The sequence below is a fragment of the Phoenix dactylifera genome, chromosome 9 (genome assembly GCF_051530095.1).
Source record: "Phoenix dactylifera cultivar Ajwa chromosome 9, Ajwa_hap1_PhDact_Kaust_v1.1, whole genome shotgun sequence".
NCBI lineage: Eukaryota > Viridiplantae > Streptophyta > Magnoliopsida > Arecales > Arecaceae > Phoenix > Phoenix dactylifera.
In genome coordinates this window covers 24,986,338-25,008,542 of record NC_143198.1, presented here as the reverse complement: position 1 = coordinate 25,008,542, position 22,205 = coordinate 24,986,338, and the positions used below count along the sequence as shown (strand labels likewise).

At 38.8% G+C, this 22,205-nt stretch overlaps 2 protein-coding genes across 2 annotated transcripts; one reads left to right on the top strand and one right to left on the bottom strand.

Moving 5' to 3' along the window:
* Positions 1 to 969: 969 nt before the first annotated feature.
* On the bottom strand, positions 970 to 3,573 carry LOC103709311 (uncharacterized). The gene is made up of 3 exons (XM_008794602.5): positions 3,259 to 3,573; positions 3,071 to 3,146; positions 970 to 2,210 (listed from the first exon to the last, which is right to left on the bottom strand). Exons 1-3 carry the CDS (start codon positions 3,295 to 3,297, stop codon positions 1,153 to 1,155), a joined length of 1,173 nt encoding a protein of 390 aa, XP_008792824.4. The 5' UTR covers positions 3,298 to 3,573; the 3' UTR covers positions 970 to 1,152.
* A 12,124-nt stretch (positions 3,574 to 15,697) lies between these two features.
* Positions 15,698 to 20,373, top strand: LOC103709312 (beta-glucosidase 1-like). Its single transcript, XM_008794603.6, has 11 exons — positions 15,698 to 16,262; positions 16,448 to 16,506; positions 16,705 to 16,780; positions 16,882 to 16,953; positions 17,046 to 17,133; positions 18,297 to 18,540; positions 19,059 to 19,174; positions 19,257 to 19,477; positions 19,571 to 19,602; positions 19,783 to 19,885; positions 19,969 to 20,373. The coding sequence occupies exons 1-11, from the start codon at positions 16,010 to 16,012 to the stop codon at positions 20,241 to 20,243; spliced, it is 1,539 nt and encodes a 512-aa protein (XP_008792825.4). The 5' UTR covers positions 15,698 to 16,009; the 3' UTR covers positions 20,244 to 20,373.
* Positions 20,374 to 22,205: the final 1,832 nt, after the last annotated feature.

The window sequence follows — 22,205 nt, the reverse complement described above, 5'->3', positions numbered from 1 at the left end:
GAAACGGGCAGCCGCGGCCCCCCATCTCCCTCACTCGGACTTACCGCAGACGGCGCCGGAGCCGAGCCCACACTGGTGCTAGCCCCTGTCTGCATCATCTTCCCTTTCCCCCCTTTCGGGGCTCCGATGCCCTCGTTCCAGCTCATAGAGAGCCAAGGGCCGTATAACAGAGGGTCTCCCGCTTCCCTTGACGTCTTCCCGGTCTCTGGACATCGAGCCTTACTCCCCGTTCCAGCCTCCATTCCGCCCGTCGCCGGGGAAGGGAACTCACAAGCCGCCTCCTCATGACCGATTCGGCCGCACCTGTAACAGTAGGCAGGTAAGTTCTCGTACACAAACTCCTGCTAGACTTGAGTTCTTCACCACATACTAGCAAACCCAAGGTAACACTGATTTTTTTTTTGAGAGCAGAAATAATAAAGGAATGTGACTTTGGTTACAAATCACCAACCTTGGTTAAGAGACAGCAGACCAATCAAATTAAAAAAAAACACTCTTACCTAAATTGCCTAACCTTGCTGACCATATCGCATTGAACAAATGAGGACAGCTATAAAATAATAATCAGGGGACAGACTTGTGAGGAGACTCAAATAACTCTAGGACAATGCAGATATGCCAGTTTCAGTACTTTATTATTAACTTATCCAGTATGGTCCTCAGAGCTTCCTATCTTATCTGCTAGGAAAATTTTATATCAATCCTTCAAAGTTCCTGAAATACTGTCACATGGGATGCTGCAAAGCTACTCCCCTGTCATGATATCTCTTGTACAAAAAGGCAAGGGACAAAATCTGCCAGTAAACCCTAAACCCTAGTTGACCAGCCCACTTATGAAGAAGCCTACTTATCTTATTTACAAATCAGTGTCACATGAGCATGGTAATTAGAGCTTGGGAGCCCCACAAAAAGATGACTCCAAAACCCCAAAAAGCAGAGCCAAGCAGCCAGTGTAAGCTAAGACAGATGTAGTAATATAAACTATTAATAGCCACCTGAAATAGATATCCCAGGCTGCCATCAGTGTCAAATAGCACCATATGAACCATTTAGAGCAAGACTGAATGACAGAAAAAGAAAACCAACCAGAAGTACACAGTACTTGTTCCACACACACCTCACACCCCCAGATACAAGTGCAGCTCTCATCTTTTACATCACAGCACAGCTGCTGGTGTTCTCATCACTGAAAAGATGGGCACCATAGTCACCAGCCTCTGACTGGGCATTGGGATAAGGACTTGGGTAGTAGGGATAGTAATAACCAGTGTAAGGAGGGATTTGAGGAGCCCTATTATACATCATCTGGGGCTGCATGTACCTGCTTTCATTCATCAGGATGTTGTTGTGGAGCCCTCTGGAGTTCATCATCATGGATGATGGATGGTTCTGATAGCCCTGCAGGTTCCCCATCATGGCTGCCTGCTGGGCCCCTCCAAGCCCAATACCACCACCACCACCAGCAGCAGCAGCAGCAGTTGCTGGGAAACCTGAGGGGAAGGTGCTCTGTGGTTGGTGGAACACCAACCCATTGTTCCCCCCAACCCCTTTGAGGCCTCCCATGCCCATTAAGCCATTGATGTCACCCACCCTCTTGCCTTCCCCTGCACTAAAATTGCCACCACCAAAGTGGCCAACATTGCCCATCTTGTTGTTGGGGAGTGCACCACTTAAGCCCTTCTGCTCTGGCCCAGTTGGGCCCTTCAGCCCCATGTTCTGGTTGGAGCTTCCTCCTCCCTTCTTTCCTGCTCCATTGTTGCCATTTCCAGCGTTGCCATGTTCCTTAGCACTAGCGGCCGCCGCCGCCGCCGCCGCTGCCGCTGCTGCATTGTTCGCCTGCCTCAGCAGATTGAACTGATTCATCTTATCGCCAGGGAGCCGAGGCTCATCATCATCATCCTCATCGTCGTCATCGCAGTCCTCTTCGTCGGAGCTGAATGAATCGAGCATTCCATGCTGGTTCTTGAAGGCTCTGAGGCCTTGAATGAGAGCCTGGTTGGGCTGGCCTTTGGTGTTCTTCTTGCCATCTTTAAGGGGATGGATAGCTTGGTGCTGCTGGTTAGGCTTGTGGCTCTGGTTGTTGGGCTTCTGAGTCCAGAGCTCTGCATGCTTGCCTGATCTGGCCAGCTTCTTGATCAGGGTCTTGGAGTCTACATTCCCTGAGACTGTGACCTTCTGATGCTCTGCATCTACGCTCACTGTATAGACTCCTGAATGAGATGGAAAAGGGTTCACATATGTGCAAAAGCTAAACGAGATGAACATACAGAATCAGAAACATGGAATCTAGGGAGTTTTGCCTGCTGCATGTCGCTAATATGGGAGCACTCGTGCGGGCGTGCTGCATCCCACTAATATTATTCGGCTAAACCAAAAGGTTGAAAAAAAAACCGAAAAAAAAAACAGATTCTTTTGTCTTTGATTTCAAAGTTTTGAGCAGAGGAAATGACCAAACTGCGAGAAAAAAATGATCAAAAATTTATTCCCTGCAACTTTCACATAACACTATAACCGGATTCATGGAGGAAAACAACTAACTTCTAAGATACGTGGGAAAGGAAAAAGGATATTCTTAGGAAGAGAATGTATCTTCGCTGATCAACAGCTCCACATTTTAAACTCTTCATGGATTATTACGCATCAGCACAAACCAAGGCCCTGAACCACAAGAGGCAGAAGAGAAAGGCGACCTTCATGTGTGTCAATAAATCTATCGATTTGTTCACAAGATAGGTGGGACAACATTTCCATCCGACCTACACACTTTCTTTCCGACAAGTTTTTTTTTTTTTAAAAAAAAAAGAAAACTGTTTAAAATGAGAGGTATCTAAATCCCTCAACCTGCTAGCTACGGTTACAAGGAATGTTATGCATTATTTATACCATTAACAGTTAGTTAGAGAAAAAGAAATTGAATAAAAAAACTTGCTGGAGACCTCATAAATCTTTTCACCCACTTATCCGTATTTCCATGCATCTCGACATATTTCCTTCCTCGACATAGATCACAAATGTCAAAATCTCTCTTGTTTCTTCCTTCAATTGCCAGCTATATGGATAAGAAATGTACCTTCAATCCTTTGAAGAAGCTTCTTCACCTCCTGCTTACACCCATCACAGTGTATGTTCACTTTGAGTATGACCGACTGCAAGAAACAACATACAAAACCAAACAGCTCCCTTTACATCCTTCCCCTTTACTCAAAGACACACCAAGGAGACTAGAGAGAGAGAGAGAGAGAGGCAAGGAGGTGATACCTGTATCTTGAGGAGCTTAAAGTCTTCATGTTTAGTCATTTCTACTGCTGCTGATGCGGCTGCCGAGGAAACTTAAAAATATAAGGGGGAGAGAGAGAGAGAGAGAGAGAGAGACCAAGGCACAGCTACTTGTAGTAAGAAAGGGTGGCGACGGTGGTGTTTGTGGTGAAAAGGGTTGGTTGCAATGAGGACCTTCTCCTTCAATAGATTCTATATCCCCCACCCTACTCCTCTTCTGCTACATGCTCTCATTAAACCCCCCACATGGGTGCGCTCCTCAATATATACGGGAGGGCCTGCAAGCCTCTGGGCCCTGAAAAGCCATCCAACGGCCGAAGGAAATGATCTGAAGAGAGAGAGAGAGAGAGAGAGGTGATGTGATTTGACGTTTAAATCCAGGGGAAACAAAAAATCAGCAAAGGACCAACAGCGACATGACGAGGGTCCCCCTCCTTCCCCCCGCTTCCACGCATAGCCTGAGCCTGCGACCTTTTGGCCCCATTTTTACCGCGAGATGATAAAACTGGTATAGGAGAGAAAAAAAAAGAAAAGGAAGCATACTGAGCAGCCTTTCTTTTGCTTTATGTTACTTAAATCTTGCTGGATTGGCTTTGGATGCTTGCATAGTAGTATACAGTTCTACCGAGGGATTTGCTCGAAAAGATTATATATTTATTGAGTTTGTGGTTGCCCATAGAAAGGATAAGAAGCCAGCTGATTGATTTGAAGTTTGGAAAAGATGGAGGCAAGGCCGAAGGCATCAATGGAGGAGAATGTTGATCCCTCTCCGTTGTAAGAACTTAATTTTTAGCTGTGAGGTTTGGTTGTTTCCTTTTTTTTTTTAAATTAAGAAAAGGAAGAACGACAAGATTTGCTGCTGGATGTGCGGAATGTCCTAGCTGACATTTCATGTGCCATGATAAGACCTCAGCCTAGCTCCAACTTCCAACACTGGGGAATGGGTTTGAAAAGAAAACAGTCATAAGGAAATAATTTTCTAGTTTGACGTATGCATGTAGCTCGTAGCCTCGACTTCATTGTCACGAACTATGTTTGGCTATAAAAATAAACAATTAAAAAAAGAGATTGCATCAGAGAAAAGAGAGCCGGCGGTGTATACTCTTTTGACAGAAAAGGTTGGGAAAATACTCACGTAGAGTTAAGTAAACCTAAAATACTCGAACAGTAGCTCTTAATATTTTTTTTTTTTAATACAACAGCATCACACACAACAAATATAAGTATAATTAATAAAATTAAAAAAAATGCAAAACAGAAAAAATTTTCAAAATAATGAGACTAAAAAAAGCAACCTAATCCACAGCATCTTTATCTTTCAATAAATATGAGTGGCTTGGAAGGAGCTACACTCTTTTGAAAGTCTGCGGAGCAATGATAGCCCGTCAGCACCGTTTGCCATGAATCCATCCTATTATTGTAGCCGAATTTAAATCTCTAGCAAATAAAGTTTAAAGTCTGAAATTTCCTCTGCTAATTTGGGACATTTTGGGACTGTTGCAAACATGAAAGCTAAGAGAAACTTACGATAAAAGAGAGTAACACTAAATTACTATTCACGGGTTGTTCAAGAATCGTACCAAATGAAGAATAAAAACAAAGTAGACCTGACTCTATATATATAGCACGCAATGATGAAATAAAGACAAGAGGATGAGGCTATGCTAGATATGAAAACCTCAAGAAAGTCTGCCTACAATCTTTCTGCAACTCCACAAATGATTGCTCTATAGTTAGAACATGATTATATGAAAACATTTCTAGCAAGCAAATAAATAAGAGGAAAAAACTAGATTTTATAAGAAAATCTTCTTACAGAAAAGGAATAAGATACAATTAGGAGAAGATACAATTGATCCATAATTGGTTGCACTCCTAACTAAAATCCACTATTGATCATGGAGAGCTTTGCATGGCATTAAAGGTGTTCATGATGTGGCACATGGAGTTATTTGGTTTGTCTTGGAATGTTTGGGTCTTTTTCAGCCCATGTCAAGAATGTTAGCAAAAGTTAAAATTATTGCAACTAGGATAGGTGTGTGATTTGCTAGGGATATAAGGAGTTCCAAATTTACATGCTAGATGAATGCCCACAATGGGTCTTCTGGTCACCTTGGTCCTGCTAGAAGTTGATGTGGTCCTGGAAAAAAATAAATCGAGGACGGGTGTAATTCATGCAGCATATACATTGCATTCATCTGCATGCATGTAAAGAAAAGGGTTGCAAATGATGGTATTGGAGAGTTGGCATTGATGTGTACTAATTTGGGTGGTGAAAATTTGCTAGGGATTTAGATAAAATGATGATTTATCTAGGTGGAAATGGTGGTTGTTTAATTATGTAAGAGGAGGGATATGGGAGATGATGCAAGATTTTTATGTCATATATATTCCTTATTGAGTATTGATGGAGTAAATTTAGATATCATTGGAATAATAGTAGGCTATGTAGATGCAAAGTTCATGCAACAAGAAGAGGACAACATGAAGTTGGATTGCTTTTATTTTTTAAGGGTAATTCTTTGGATTGTCATGTTAAGACCATAGCTGCATGTGGATTGAATATGGCCACTTTTAAATCCGGTATGGATCTAAAAAATATAATTAGATTAAATTAAAATTATATTTTAAAACTTAATTTAGTATGATCTCAATGAAATTGAATTAGACTTGAATTCGAAATCTTGGTCCTATTCAGTTGTGGATTGGATTCAAAAATTAATATTAATCTAATTTGACTTAAAAAAATAAATGGAATAAATAAAAATATATATCGAACTTAGTTTAATCTAATATCCAACCTCTTTCGGACCTCTTTCCTGGGTCAGGTCAGCCAGACCCAACCTGACCCAATCGGGACCCAATCCCCCTCACGTTAGAAGATAATATGACGAGAAGCTATCCATTTGGTACGATAAAACGGCGTCCCATTGACCCCGGGAGCCATCCCCCCACGAGGCACGAGGTCGGGCGGGGTTCCGAGGAAAGTATTATTTTATTTTAAATTCTACCCCCCATCATAGCTTCCACTTTTTGATCCAAACCCCCCCCCCCCCCCCCCCCCCCCCTCCTATTCCCTCCCTTCTCCTTTTGGAGCTGAGTTGACGAGAATTTCTCTCGGGAGCAGCCCCGTCTGCGGCAGTGGCGTGTCCGTTTCGGCAAAGTCTTGGGACGAGACACCCCGTTCAGTAATTCCGTTGAAACCGAGGGGGTTGTCTGTGAAATTCCTGTTCTTTTATTATTTTTCTTTTGTTTTCTTTCTGGTCCTCGGGGTTTATACTTTTTTTTGTTTCGGTGTGCGTTGTTTTCGATGGGAGCACGCAAAAACAAGCGCGGCTTTTCAAACCCCCCCCCTGCCATCATTACTTGCCAGCTGCTCGGCATGCGGAAACCCAACTCCCCAATAAAATTAAATACTCCGTCCTTCAAACGTTCGTTTTTCGTCTGTCTCCTATTTAACTCAACGCCCTGAATTGGAACCCCACCCCAACACCGTACACCTACTGCACGAATATTGAAGCAGGAGCGTTTCTTCGACCATTTTGAATTTTTTTAAAAAAATATTGGTTCTTTGATATATATATATATATATATATATATATATTATTTTTTATTTTTTTTTTTGAGAGAGAGGTTCAATCCGATTAACTCATGTCTACTTGAGGCAAAAAGTATAGCTGACTAGATTATCTCCTACACAGCTCATCACTCTAGAAATTTTTTTTGGAAGAACTATGCATCTATTTCTTTATAATTTTGTTGATTGTATTTGTTGCGGGATTTTCACCCCGGCAACAGCCCGCACATCGGCCGAGCAGAAAAAGCGGCTGCGTCCCTTCCGAGGTATTGTTCGCTCTAGGCCCCGCGGGCGCGGGGCTCGCACCGAGTGCGCACCCACCTGCAGGCGCGGAGCTCGTATAGGAGGCTTGGGCGTCCCTCACGGTTTTGTCCCACAAAAGGGCCCTCGTGAGGAAAGGTTTTAGGCCTCCTCATTATAAGGCACAGACCTTTCCGCTAATTAGCCGATGTGGAACTAAAGTTCGGAATCCCATCCCACAATAGTATTCATATATGTCGTGTGTGAGGTGGTGTTGTACCCAAAAAAAAATTGTTTCCTAATTAAAGATTTTGGCCAATATTTTGTTCCATGTTCACGCTGATAAGGGTGGCGTATAGAATGATTCGGACTAGACTCGGATCAATTTGACCTCGCATAGCTAGGTTTATAGGACTCGATGTGAACTCGATCCAACCTATTAGTAGGTTAGGGATGCTTGACCAAAACCTGCCAACCTAGAACCGACTTGCGACCCATTTGAGGTTCAACCCTATTTAACTTTGTTCTTTATATCAGATAAGTAGACTATTTTTTCACAATATAGGATAATTTATGCTATAATAAATGAAATAATACATCAAGACCAATTTCTTACATTAAAATTTCATGGAATACGAGACAACTCTATCTAAAAATGACAGAAAGCGTGATGGCTTTCTGGTAGATTCTATACAATTTTATAAGATCTTACATGCGCGCGCGCGCGCGCGCGCACACACAAAAAAAGGAATAAGATTTATCTAATCCAACAGTCACCTCCGGCATCTCTCTCTCTCTCTCTCACACACACACGCACACGCACACATTAATCTATCAAACAATAGGGTCATCTATCACTCCACTCCAAACTATAGGCATCATTTAATGACATCTAGGCAACAAAGAACACTAGTTTCTTATTGAAGATACTAATGGTGCACTGCTAGCTATGGAAGAAATTAGATTTTTTCATACTACTGTTTCAATAACAAAATTATATATAATTTTAAAAAAAATAAATTTTATTATATATATATATTAAGGTATCATAAATTTATTTAAAAGACAACTCTAATAACAATTATTCAAAAAAAAATTTGATCCATCTTGTACCGGTACAATTTAAAAGTTATATAAACTCGTGTACAAATTTTAAATAATATAAACTGGTATAGAATTACGTTAATAAAAAAATATTATTAATTGATATAAATTATATTTAATTTTTAAAATTATTTTAATAAAATAATTTTAAAAAAAATTATTGACTGATATAAAATTATGTTAATAAAAAAATATTATAAGTCGATATAAATTACTACATAATTTCTAAAATTATACTTATATATATAGAGACTAGTGAGGGAAACATCAGTTCCTTCCAGCTCCAGTCCTCAATTAATGGATGGGGCCTACGAGGTCCAGGGCCTAGGTTTTGGCCTTTTGGGGGCTTGTCAATTGCTTTCCTGCGAGTTTAGGTGGGAGAAAGCTGGTGTGCAGGCAAAGAAGAAGACGCCTTTGATGCTCTGCATTTATTATTGGAAAATGCCAGCTTCGCTTTTCATTGCGTTCACGTGAAGTGTTTGCAAGGCGAATGTTGTACTTTGGTGAAGGAAGGTAAACGTAAAACCAAAACCCCCCACTGCATTTATTGATGACAACAAGCATTGCTCACTCCCCTCGCAAGACCTTATTTTTTTTGAAGGCTGAGGGACAAACTGTAAGGTCTCCATCAACACCTAACGTCTCTAAAATTAAATGATCTATACACAAGGCGTAGTACTACTACAAGTGCCTATGATTGTGAGAAATCAGAAGTTTGGCTGTTTAGGAGTTTGGAGGCTTCTATTTGGGAGTACTCTCTTGGTTGTTTTTAACAGCATTTTGAACAAAAGTTTATGCTCTGACCAGGAACGGCTTGGTTTTTGCCGGGAGCAAGATAGTTTAGGGGTTAAAATTGTGTAATTAAAGCGTAGAACAAGATAGTTTATGTTTATGTTTTCGAAAACCTTAGAACAAAAAATGATCTAGGCGGTACAACGTGTATGATCAAAGCCTTTTGGGGTTTTTCATTAAAAATTTGGATTTTCAAATTGCTTGTAAACTTTTGGAAGCAAAGCTAGATACGTAGCTTTCAAAAATAGTGAAAAATAAAAGCAACAGATGGAGGAAGTTTCGTACAAATGCTATCTTTAACATCAATCTCTGCGCATTGTGCCATTATTTAGTAGAGAAACAAAAATATGAGAACAAGGAGGATACCAAGTGAGATAACTAAGAACTGGGCCAGGTTGGTTTCTAACAGGCTTAAGCCCCGTATGGGTTGGGCCTAACAGTCACAAGGTTAATATATTTGAACCTCATAGTACTCTTATTGTGGTGGAACTCGCACAAGTAAATCTTGGAATAGAATTATCCTTGAATGTTAGATATCCGGTCATCAGGGCTTCCATTTTATCATTTATTCAATAATTGTTTGATTGATTTTGGTTGTGAGGACACAGGCACAAAAGCTTCTAGGTCATTACATTACTAAACTTTGACAATATCCAAACAAGATGCACACTAATTTAAACCCAAACTTTGTTGGACTTGTTGCATTGTGTTTAGTGAGCCCATGCTGCAATGTCTCATAGTCTATATAGACTATGGCTGGGTCAGCTTGGATACTATTTGTAACAACTCAGGGTTTTATCTGAAAAGGCTAGCTGAAAGGTATTTTTTAGTTCCTTAGTCATGTATAAGTACTTCATATCTTTCGGCGAATAACCGATATGAAACTAAATACTTGATTTTAGGTGCAATCAAGTTCTAATTTAGTGCTCAAAGGAAACTAGCCAAAATTTAAAAATATCATGCAACCGTCCTCTTAGGAGATAAATGCATCTCTAGATATATGATGTAAATAGGAAGTGACCTTCTTGGACGCTGGACAGTCATAAATTGTCCCCCCACTGGATCTTTTTTATGCAATGACTGGTTACAAAACTGTGGGCTTTTGCCATGATGAATCTAAGACCATGGAAAACTCCTGCTGACAAAACAGCAATGCTGGTTTCCAGATTTCTACATACTAGTTTTCATGGTGAAGATCGACATATTTTTAACTCGGTCACATGTAGGTTCCTTTTCTTATTTCTGTGTGCTTAGTTGATGATCAAATTGATTGCATTTCATGGTCACAGTGAATATAAAATGGCTAGATTATTTTTATGTACTTGAATTTTGAAAATTAAATATTAAAACAAACTGACATCGATACAACTGGAATCTAAACATAATCTATTTTAGAATAAGGGAGAGGTGGAGATGTTATAGGATCTTCCTTCGCATCAATTAAAATGATTCATTGAATACGTACATGTATTCTACATCCTTTGATGGTTCATAAAAGTCTTTGCAGATTTAGACTAGATGATGATAAAAATTATCCTTAATCTTGTTGGAGAAACTCTTATCCGCTAGTGTGATGAAAAGCATGATTTATAGTATGAAGAAATCATCTAGTGCTACTCAAACAAATATATGGCTGCACACAAAATTTTTACATGAGTTATTGTTGTAAACAGGCTTTGATACCCCTCCAAAAAAAGAACAATAAAATTAGGTTGAACATGGAGTTTACTCGATCTAGATCCAACCTAACCCACTTATAAATTAGGTGGGGTTGAGCTAGGTTGGTCTAGGTCCAGTCTCATGTCGTAATTTTAGGACTGCACCATCTTCTAAAAATGAACAAACATTATTATATATTATCATAATTCTCATACAGGTACCAACACAACAATATATTTGCATTATAACAAGTCATCTTAAAAAGAAATTATTATAATATTTTTGCAAAATACCTATCTTAGCTCAACCACTCATTGATGTAATTGACAAACTAATTGTGTATATGAATATTCCAAGTTCTTTGTACAAATATTTTTATTTGCGTTGGATTGGGTGTTATCGAGTTAGGTAGGGTCCCAGTCCAGGCTGGATCTTGGGGCTACACAGTCTATTGTAGCCATATATTCAACTAGCTGCAACTTATTTTGCGTATATAGATATATTGGAGGACAACATATTCATTGTCTAAACGAACATCTGATATAATATATTATAAATTGAGCATAGATCATGGGATCTAAAGATCACTGTGCATTACCAAATTATTTCAAAAAACAAGATATAATTTAGAATTATATATTCAGCTTATTTTGCTTAATAGCACAATGCTGTGTCTTTCCTCTTGGAACATGGCTGCAATTTGATTCTTTATATTTTCAAAAAACGGGTTGTTTGTTTTACATGAAAGAAGGATTATTTTTTCTTTATGCGAATGCACCATTAGAAAGTGCAATGATCGCTTCAGGATCTGTACAAATAGATGAATGAAATAGTTTAGAATGCTTTGAGATATATGTAGAGCATGATCCGACAGTCGTCGCCATGAAAGAAGATCAATCATTCGTTTCCGCTGAAGATACAACTCTAACCCCACGCAATCAACCACAAGCGTTGTTCCTAAAACATGTCATTCAGTTCATTATTCGAACTTTGATATAAAATATATTGTACTGTGTGCTATAAAAGCTCATGTTAGAATATTTTCACCTACATGGTAGCTGGATCTAAACCAGCACGATTTTTAGCAGCCCAACAAGACCCAATCTGACCAAAAAAAACACTTGATTCATAACAACTGATTAAAACCGACACGACCCACCAAACAAATTAGTGCAAAAGAGCACGAATTGGGCTTGGTTGATGGTCCAGTTACTTTTGAGTTTGGTTTTGATCCCCTCACAAAATATGCAAGAAAGAAAAGGGAAATCCAATTCCAAACAAACCTCATGCCCTCGGGCAGTTTTATAGCGTCCTCAAGATTTATCTGCACATCAAATTCACTGGATGACTGCGTGGTTTCCTAGGTTTTCTGACATTTGATGGCATTCTGAAGAGTTGTCAAGTTCAGCAACTTCTGTAGCACAAATGAGAATTTGGAGTTGTGGCCAATGTCATCTGTTTAGATTTTAAACAATTTGATTTAAGATGTGATGGGAAGTGAATGCCAAGAATGCCATGTCAAATGGGAGTGGTCACATTTCGCAATTCTGCATACATTGCTGTTAAAATTTTGAAATGCTTGCTAGCTATGGCAAATCCTCCGATGACCGGCGATGCGAAATTCGAGCTGCTTGAGCATCTACAAGTACCTATATGTAGCCTTCCTTCACTTGATCTTGAAAGCAATTTGGAAGGACATCCATAGCGCATTAGACTCTTGGGCTTGCCTTAACTAGGGTTGCAAATGGGTCGGGTCGACTTGTGACCCGATCCGACTCAACCCGCGTAAGACCCGACCTTAACCGAATTTTAGAATCCGTGGGGCCGAACCGGATTCTAAATTTGGACCCGTTCTATTTTTCGGGTCGGGTCGGATCCACCCAATCTTGACTCGGACCTGGACCCGATCTGATCTTTTTTTTGCTTGATGTTATTTACTATTATATAGTGGAACTTTGAATATAAAAATACATAAATTCAGACCCGATCTGACCTGAATAACTCGTCGGATCAAAATTTGTAGGCATGGGCCCGACTTGATCCGACCTGATTTTCAACCGGATCGGGTCTGAGTGATCCCGATCCAACCTATTTGCAGCCCTAGCCTGAACACAAATTTTTGGTAGAATACATCTATGGTCAACAAGAAACACCAAAATCTTCTTGTAAGCCCACCAGCCAATAAAGAATGGCTCTCAATTCGTCCCAAGACTCTTGTCATTGATTTCTATAGGTTAGGTGGACCACAATGTCAGGCTAGAGTCCACTTGATATTGCCGCTGTCATTCATTAAGATGTTAAGAACGTTCCTTTTTTAAAGATATTAGCCACATGCTAGAAAAGGGCGAATGGCTCTTAGTTCATCCCAAGGCTCTTCTTGTTGACTATTAGTCAATCAGTCGGTGACCACAGTGGCTAGTTGGAATCCACTTGATATTTTCACTAGTGTTTGTCAAGATTGTTGTCGTAAAGAAATTACCCAAACTCCTTTACCTGAAGAAAAAAAAAGAAGAAGAAGATCAAATCAATTATGTCCATGCAAGGAGGATAGCTTTTGAAGCCTTAGAAGAAAAGAAAGAAATTCCATGAATAAAAGTGATGGATTTAATATTTCGCATCATTCCAATCCTACATTCAAATATTGCATCAAGATTGCTTTTATGAAGACATTATCGGTAAAGATCGGAGTGTCTTGGGTGGCTTTGAGTTCATCGTGGTACTTTTACGGTCAACTTTATATTATCAATATAATAGTGTCATCATGATTGTTGTTTTAAAGAAATTACTCAAATTTCTTTACTAGAAATAGAAATTACCCCAACTCGGTCAAATATGAACGAGTAAATATTTTTGGAGCCCCGAAGAAAAGAGAGAAATATAATCAAGACAAGAGATAGACTCAACAACCATCTATTTATTTGTTTATTTTTAATAAGATATAAGCAATGTACGCAATAGATACTAGTTGATTATCAAACTACACAAATTTACAGAAAAGAAAATGGAGCAGCTGATTGAGTTGCATCCTATGCGGTCCATCATCCTGATAGATTTGTGTGGATAGAGCGGGATAGACTGCCGGATTTTTATCTGTTTTGTTGTTTTGTAGTTTTGTTGGTCGTCAGTAGGATGTGAACCGTCGTTGTACAAATAATGATAATAATAATAATAATAATAATAAATATCTAGATCCATCTTAATTTTAGAAGCATATCATGCACCGTTGATTTTCGCTTTGTATAGGCTCTGAGATTGTATGTATACCTCTTTATATATATATATATAGGCAGGTCATGCTGCTCTAATATGAGCACAGTTTGCTACATCAGAAGCAAAAAGTCTATACAGAATAAAAGAGAATAAGACTGCTAGTCCAAAGAAACGCATGTATATCTTTCACGTGGGATCAAAATAGCCACAAGAAAATCACAAACAAGTTGGGGACCAAGCTTTATGGAATGCTCGACCAGTCTCCGTTCAAAAGATTAGCAGATGGGATGATGCTCGACGTTTTGTCGTCAAACGCGTGATATTATCAGCACTCAATAATTAATTCACCCTTCAAATTATTATAAGGGGAAAAAATTGGAGTACAGGATATACAGGACGTTCTGAGGGTGGCTTTGCGATCCACGGGATCGCGTTGTATCTTTTGCGTCACCAACCGTTGGATCATATCGCCTACAAATCTCAGAGAATTTGGAATCTTTTTTTCTCCATCTATCTGCACAGATCTCGTTGCTAGTATTGTGCGATCCAACGGTGCACATTGCGAAAAAATGAACCATTCTTTGGCGCCATAGATGAAATCCGAACGTCGTCGATCCTGGTGCGTCAAATAAATTACCGGTCCCGCTCCTCGAGAAAAGCAGCGCATCTCATCCGTGCCAGATCCAGGCCTGAAGGTATTACGCGCAAGATTGGATTTTGGAACCCGTGCCATGCGCTGCCCAAATGTGATGATCCTCTTCTATGATTTTCGCCGATTTTTTCTTTCTTTTTTTTTACAACAGCAAACTAACAAGATCGGAAAAAAAAAAAATCTCCGCCCAAATTCTTTCATAGAAAATCTTCAAAATGATAAATCATAAAAAAAAACATGCAGTCAGCCATACCATTCGCCTATCAATTAGTGATAGCTCAAAAACTGCAATCTTTCACAAATCTTTGAATCATACAAAGCAACGACTATCTGTCCAAGGCCGATCTACTACTTCAAAACTTTAACGATCCAGCTCACCTTTCATTGATCTAGAATCCAAGTTTAAGCCTGTTACTTTAACTCAGAAACTTGGTCTAGCTTTTAGATGTATGATCGAGCTCAACTAAATTCTAAGCATTATTTTTAAATAATAAAAAAATTATTTATAATATTTTGATATATTATACTTGTACATTTGTAAATTATTATAACAGATGAGAGCCGGCAAGAGGGCTCCCCGGCCTCCCCCCTATTTTCACTTTCAGAGAAAGAGACTTTTATATTTATTTGATATTATTAATTTTTGTTGTGATCATGTATTTACTTTAATTTGTTTAGCAACTCATGAATTAATTTGATAAGCTTCCAGCTTAGCTTATATATTTTTTGAATTAATTTTTATTATATGAACACTCTGAATTTTTTTTTTCTTTTGTTTTTAGATCATATGAATATTTTTTCTAGGAAAAGATACTAACTTTCAAAAATAATTCCGTTTTTCCCCCTAAAGAAAAATAATCTTCTAATAATTCAGATTTTAGAACTGCTGGTTTTTTTCTTAGAAATAAAAAGTACCAATTTTTTATTAGATTGAAGGATATTTTTATTCTTAAATTTCAGTTCAAGATCTAGATGATTTTAAATTTTGATCTCAAAAATAGATATTTCATTATCGGATTAGACGGTGATTTATAAAGTTGAGATAATTTGGGGTCAAATATGATGATGTCATCGTTTTCGTCGACATTATCTTCATCTCGGGATGGTCACCGGCGTAACAAACGCGGCAGTTCTTTCTTCCCATGTGCCTAGATTTAAAAAACTACCATACAATTTTATTACCGACCGACATGACTCAATGATTCACTGTGGACCCGACAATAAATCCCATGAGATTCGCTCTGTTTCTGATCTTCTCTTCTCTCCTCCTCGGATACCCTTCAGTTCGCCCGGAGACTTGCACGCAGAAGTAGATAAAACCAGGAAGTAGTAATCGTCCGCCGAAAACATCTTCACCCCCTTATCATCATCAGAAGAAAAAGTCGATCCAGACAAACTATCACACCTCGCTTTGCTCTATAAATTCTCCGCCACACTCTCACAGCCCTGCTCAAATTAATCCCCCTTCCTTTCCCCATCACTCGTTCTCGGTTTTGGATATGAGTTCCCTCGGCCGCCACCTACTCCTACTCTTTATTCTCGCGGTGGTCGGGTGCTCCGCCGCCGCGGCCTCGGCTGCAGGCGCCGCCAACCCGCTGTCGAGGGCCCGGCTCGACACAGGTGGGCTCGGCCGGGCGGCCTTCCCGGCCGGGTTCGTCTTTGGCACGGCGGCGTCGGCGTACCAGGTGGAGGGCATGGCGCTCAAGGACGGGCGCGGCCCCAGCATCTGGGACGCCTTCGTCAAGATCCCAGGTAAAAATAAACCCCACCCGTCCGTCCGTCCATCCATCCATCCCCTGTACCCTTTCAAGTTTTCCTTTCTTTTTTCCCGTTTCTTTATTAAAGAAACTGGATTTATTGATCGCTTCCCTTGTTGGCTCACTGAGTCGACTCTCTCTTTTTTATGCTATTTATTTTTATTTATTTACTCGAAACAGGGGAGATCGCAAATAATGCCACTGCGGACATTTCGGTAGACGAGTACCATCGCTACAAGGTAATAAAAAAAGAGAAGAGTTAACTCGGGAACTCGTTCCAGTAGGGGAGCAGTTACCGAGTCATTTTCACTGAGTTAACTCAGTGAGTGGAAATTGGCTGGGCTGGGTTTCAGTTATCAGTTCTGGAATTTGTTTTCTGAATCCTTGCACTACTTCTCTCTCTAAGTTTCGCATTACACATTGGATTGGTGGTGCAGGAGGATGTGGACATCATGAAGAAGATGAATTTCGATGGGTATCGGTTCTCGATCTCGTGGTCTCGGATATTTCCAAGTAACCAAGATTTTGATGCTAAGAATTTATCTGAGTAAATGGGTTCTTATAAGTTTACAGAATTTACTCGGCTGTTCTGTCTTATTTTGCTATCAATGTAGATGGAGTGGGGAAGGTAAATTGGAAGGGAGTGGCGTATTACAATCGACTTATAGACTACATGCTAAAACAAGGTATGCTGCATCTTCGAAATGGAAACCATCTCTGTATCAAGTCCATGGATTGGTCGTCATAATTACTAATTTATATGTATTTTTTATGTCAGGTGTTACACCGTATGCAAATCTCTATCACTATGACCTCCCAGAAGCACTTGAGGTGCAGTACAATGGTCTGTTAAGCCCAAAAATTGTGTAAGTTTATAATTTTTAAGCTCTACTTCTTTTTTTGAGAAGAAAAAGGATAAAACCTTTCATTCATTTCAAAAAGAAAAGAAAACAAAAGAAATACAAGGACTAAACCTAAAACCTCAAAAGAAAGAAACCAATCTAGCACTAGGAAAAGATGATAGTCTCTGGTTCTTCACTAAATGTGTTTTGCCATGTTGATGGCTGTTCTTTTTATTATGACTTCCTTGCTCAAGATTTATTCCTCACGAAAAATAGGACTCTCACTATTAGTTATGTAATCATGTATTCAATAATCTATGCTTGTAGATTTTCATAACAACTGCTCTTATAACAAAACAAAAGAAAATTCCAACCTAATATCAATACTTCATTACTTTTTAGAAAAACAAAGAATGTAGTTGGCATGAGAAGAGGGTATGTACTCAAAAGTTTGTTAAAGAAGAAAAAAGAACAAATTTATGATCTAATATTATCTTAATCTGCACTTTTTTTTCTAATAATTTTTTCCTTGGTGTATATGTAGAGAGGAAAAGAAGCATCAATATAAGCATTTACGTAATTTTTTTCATGCTGGATAAATAATTTCAAGTGTTTGAGGTGGGCTCGGCTCCGGCAAGGGTTGCCCAAAAACTTTACAGTTCTTGAAAGTTAGTTTGGCCGGAATCAAAGTTTAAATTAGTTTGGCCCCTGTGGCTTCGCTCGAGGACATTTCTAGTCTATAATTTTGAATTGAAATGGATCTGCAATTATCACAACTGTGAAGCCTTCTTTTTGAAGACCACACAACTTTAAAGGATTGGATGATCTTTAAGTGACAAAAACCTCTCAGTTCTTTTTCAGACAACATCCAAACATGTGCATGCATAGGATCTATCGACGTGCTGATATATTCTTCCACTTTCTTTTTTGTGTATATTAGAAAAAATGAAAAGCTATGTTTACTTTGTTTTTCACACATAAATTCACTGTTTGTGCAATCAAATGTATTCTACAAAATATATGATTTTCTTAGTAGTAAAGGAGACCAGACACACCAGGGCACACCTCTGGTTTCCCTAGTCCATAAGATTAATGAAACCAGAATAGCAAAATCTCCATTCTTTCCATTATTTCTGAAGAAAAGAGTCAAATGGTTTAGAGCTAGATCTTTGATTCATGACATGCAGGGAGGCATACGCAGATTTTGCTGACTTTTGTTTCAAGACATTTGGTGATAGAGTGAAAAATTGGTTCACTTTCAATGAGCCAAGGGTGGTGGCAGCTCTTGGATATGATGAGGGTAAATTTGCCCCAGGAAGGTGTACAAACTGTTCAGCCGGTGGGAACTCTGCTACTGAGCCTTATATTGTTGCCCATAATCTCATCTTATCTCATGCTGCTGCTGTTAAGAGGTACCGGGAGAAGTATCAGGTATGAATTACCTGTCTTAGCCCAAAAAAAAAAAAAAAAAAACAGCTTGAATTCCTATGCTTAGACTATCCTGAAAATAGTGAATGGATTGCTTCTTTACAAGTAATGGTGTGGGCTTTTAACATTCTGCCCTCCTACAGCTCCACACCAAAAGTCATGTGAACACTGCTATTAATCATAACAATTAATTTGAGTGAGCACTTTTGATTGATATGCTGATAAAGAAGAAGTGGGACAAAATTAGTTGTTTTAAATGATCATTGCCGATGATCGTTGACTGGAAGCCTATATATTAAGGTTTTCAAGCAGGATGATTCTTGGGAGGATATAATTCAAATCATTAGTTTCAGAAGACTCTTAAGGCAAATTTGTAGTGGTGAAACAAAAATTATAGGTGCTCCCAGATAATAATACTTGACAGGCTAAACTGGAAATAAGAATTGGATTCTCTTGGATGCTTTTTGTTATGAACATCTTATGCAGCAATTAATGATTGCCAATAAAATCATGCATGACAGGCTACACAGAAAGGCAGGATTGGAATTCTCCTGGATTTTGTTTGGTATGAACCTCTGACCATTTCGAAAGCTGACCAAGCAGCAGCTCAAAGAGCAAGGGATTTCCATTTGGGATGGTAATTATCAAAACATTGTGAAGGAATGAGAAACATTCATTACACTAACAAATGTTTGATCTTCCTCTATCCTACTTTGCAGGTTTCTTCACCCTATTGTCTATGGTGAGTACCCAAAGACAATGCAGGAGATAGTTAAAGAGAGGCTTCCAAAATTCACAGTGGAAGAGATTAAGATGGTGAAAGGGTCTATAGATTATGTGGGAATCAACCAATATACTACTTACTACATGTATCATCCGCTTCTTCCTGCACCACAAAAGCCCACTCGTTATGCGAATGATTGGAATTGTGGATTTGCTTGTGAGTCCTCAACTCCCTGCAGGATGCTAAAACCGTGCCTAACATTTTATTACTTCTAATTAACTCTCTTGTGGTTTCTCCTCAATTTTGCAGATGAGCGCAATGGTGTACCTATTGGACCGCGGGTAATACAATTTTTATCTGTGTCTTTGACGTTAATTCTTGATTGATGATATTATAATAGTTTTAAAAGTTCTATATCTTGTATTCCCAAAATTATAAACTCAATAATTATAACTCATTTATTTGCTTAAACAAGATAAGTTGGCAGTGTTGAATGGAAAAAACTGGAACAAAATTTGCAGGCACATTCTGATTGGCTGTACATTGTCCCATGGGGGATGTACAAAGCAGTGAGCTATGTTAAGGAACAGTATGGCAACCCAACTGTGATCCTATCTGAAAATGGTATCAAATACACAAACCATTTCTCTTCTTCTTCTTCTTTTATTAAAAAAATTTCCCCCTCACTTGCTGTGCTATGATGACAGGAATGGATGATCCTGGTAACATCACTTTACCAAAAGGTTTGCATGATACAACAAGAATCAATTACTACAAGTCTTATATAACTGAGCTCAAGAGGGCAATTGATGATGGTGCAAACGTGATCGGTTACTTTGCTTGGTCTTTGCTTGATAACTTCGAATGGAAATTAGGTTACACATCAAGATTTGGGGTGGTCTATGTTGACTATAGAACCCTAAAGCGGTACCCTAAGATGTCAGCATATTGGTTCGGAGAGATGCTTCGGAGGAAAAAGTAGTGGCTTCGGTCATGTTTATTGTCTACTTGCTGCCTTTTTGTTGTATCATTGTGTTGGCTGAAGTAACAAGTCTGATTGTTCAAGTTGAGCTTCTTGTGGTAATGAAGGAGATGGTTAGAATTTTGGTATATGCACAAGAGACTCTTGCATTTGAAGTATGCTAATTGTTGAAGTTCTTGGATGCTCAAGAAAGATTATAGGAACCAAGTTTAATAATATAGAAAGAAAAAACAATAACAGTATAACACCATTTGAGAGATAACAGTATATAATCTGAAAAAAACTCAAAAGATGGATGGAATGACAAATTAATAAGCAAGCTTCAACACATTTTCATTTCTTAGTATTTTATAAGGTTTTGGCTATGACGTCGTATGGAGAATAGATGATTCTAATCTTCCACTCTGGATCTATATGTGTAATCACTGATCACTTGCACGCGCAATTCATGGCTAGAAATAAATTAAAAAGAAATCCTAAAATTTTTATAGTCTCCTTAAAATAAAAAAGAAAGTGAAGCTGGCATAAGCCAACCCATGGACTCCCTCTTCTTGGTTAGTTTTGAGATATGAGTGACAAATTATGCCCCAGGTAGACCATGTACAATAAATAGGTTGGATACTAGGGTTTGTTCTTTGTAATCCAAGCATCAATAGATAGGTTGGATAAAGTTTTTTAACCCAGGTTGAGCATGACCTGATTCATATCCAAGCAGCGACCCTGCTAACTTGCAAAAAAAAGGGTTCAACTCTTCAGTTGCGCTAGTATTTGTATTGTCCTTGATCAAATGTTACGCTCTCTCCTAATTCAATTTCCCAAATTTACATGTATTTGTTCATACATATTAATCAATTCACATGTTCGTTAGGCTTCCAGAATGTTTGTGCTCACTAATGATCACTAAGCTTTTGTGCCTAGTGAGGATTCCCCCTCTTTTTTTTCCTTGATGACTGCGATAATAGGTCTGCAGGGCCATCCACAGTGATGCCACCTTCAGCATAAGATCTTTTCGATATATCTATAACTCAATACTAAAATAACAATTATGTTGGAATGTCAGTGGTTTGCATATAGTTCTCTTTTATATGTTCATGTTGATGAAACATTTTTTACCAGTCTGATGAACAGAATTTTTCACTAGAAGTTTGTGTTACACTGGATAGAGCTGAGCTCTCTCTTCAATGATGGATCTGACAGAGTGTAGTCCATTGGACAATTCTTTGGGCCCTCACTCAAAGCCATTGGAGAAGTAGTAGTCTAAAAAGGAGAAACTAGGCTGGAACTTTGTGGACTGTGACTTTGGTCTGCCGGAGCGTAGGCAAAACTGGCCAGTTTCTCAAAAGCGAGGCATTCCATCCCCTCTCAAAACTACTCACCAGATGGGAAAGGGACCACATAATATACCTTCAAGTTCTCAGCTCTTCTTCCAGACCTCTCTCTTTCATTGCCTTTTCTTCCCCCATTTCGGCAACCTACCGGTGAAAATTTATGTAAAAAATGCATGCTTAAAATAAGGAACATTAATATTCTAAAATTCACATTACTAACGCACTATTGCATTATATGTTTATATTATTATAAGAATATTCTGTTATGCAATATCATATGTTTACATATGAATTGTAATTTTATAGAGTAAAATTATGTTCTATAAATACTAATACGGCATTATAATGCCTATTATGAGTACTCATAACTGGAAGGGGTGCATATGACGACCCGTGCGGGCGTGTGCTTAGTTCCATGTCAGTTATTCGCTGGATAAATCTTGAATACTTATATAGGATTAAGAACCCAAATAATATATTCCAGCTAGCCATTTTGGATCGAGTTTTACGTTGTGACAAATGGCCCATGGGCCAATCATGTGATTGGATTTGAAGGGAGGAAGTATGCAAGGATCCATGCGGGCGTGTGTTTAGTCTCACATCGATTATTTGCTGGATAGATCTTGCGAATCTT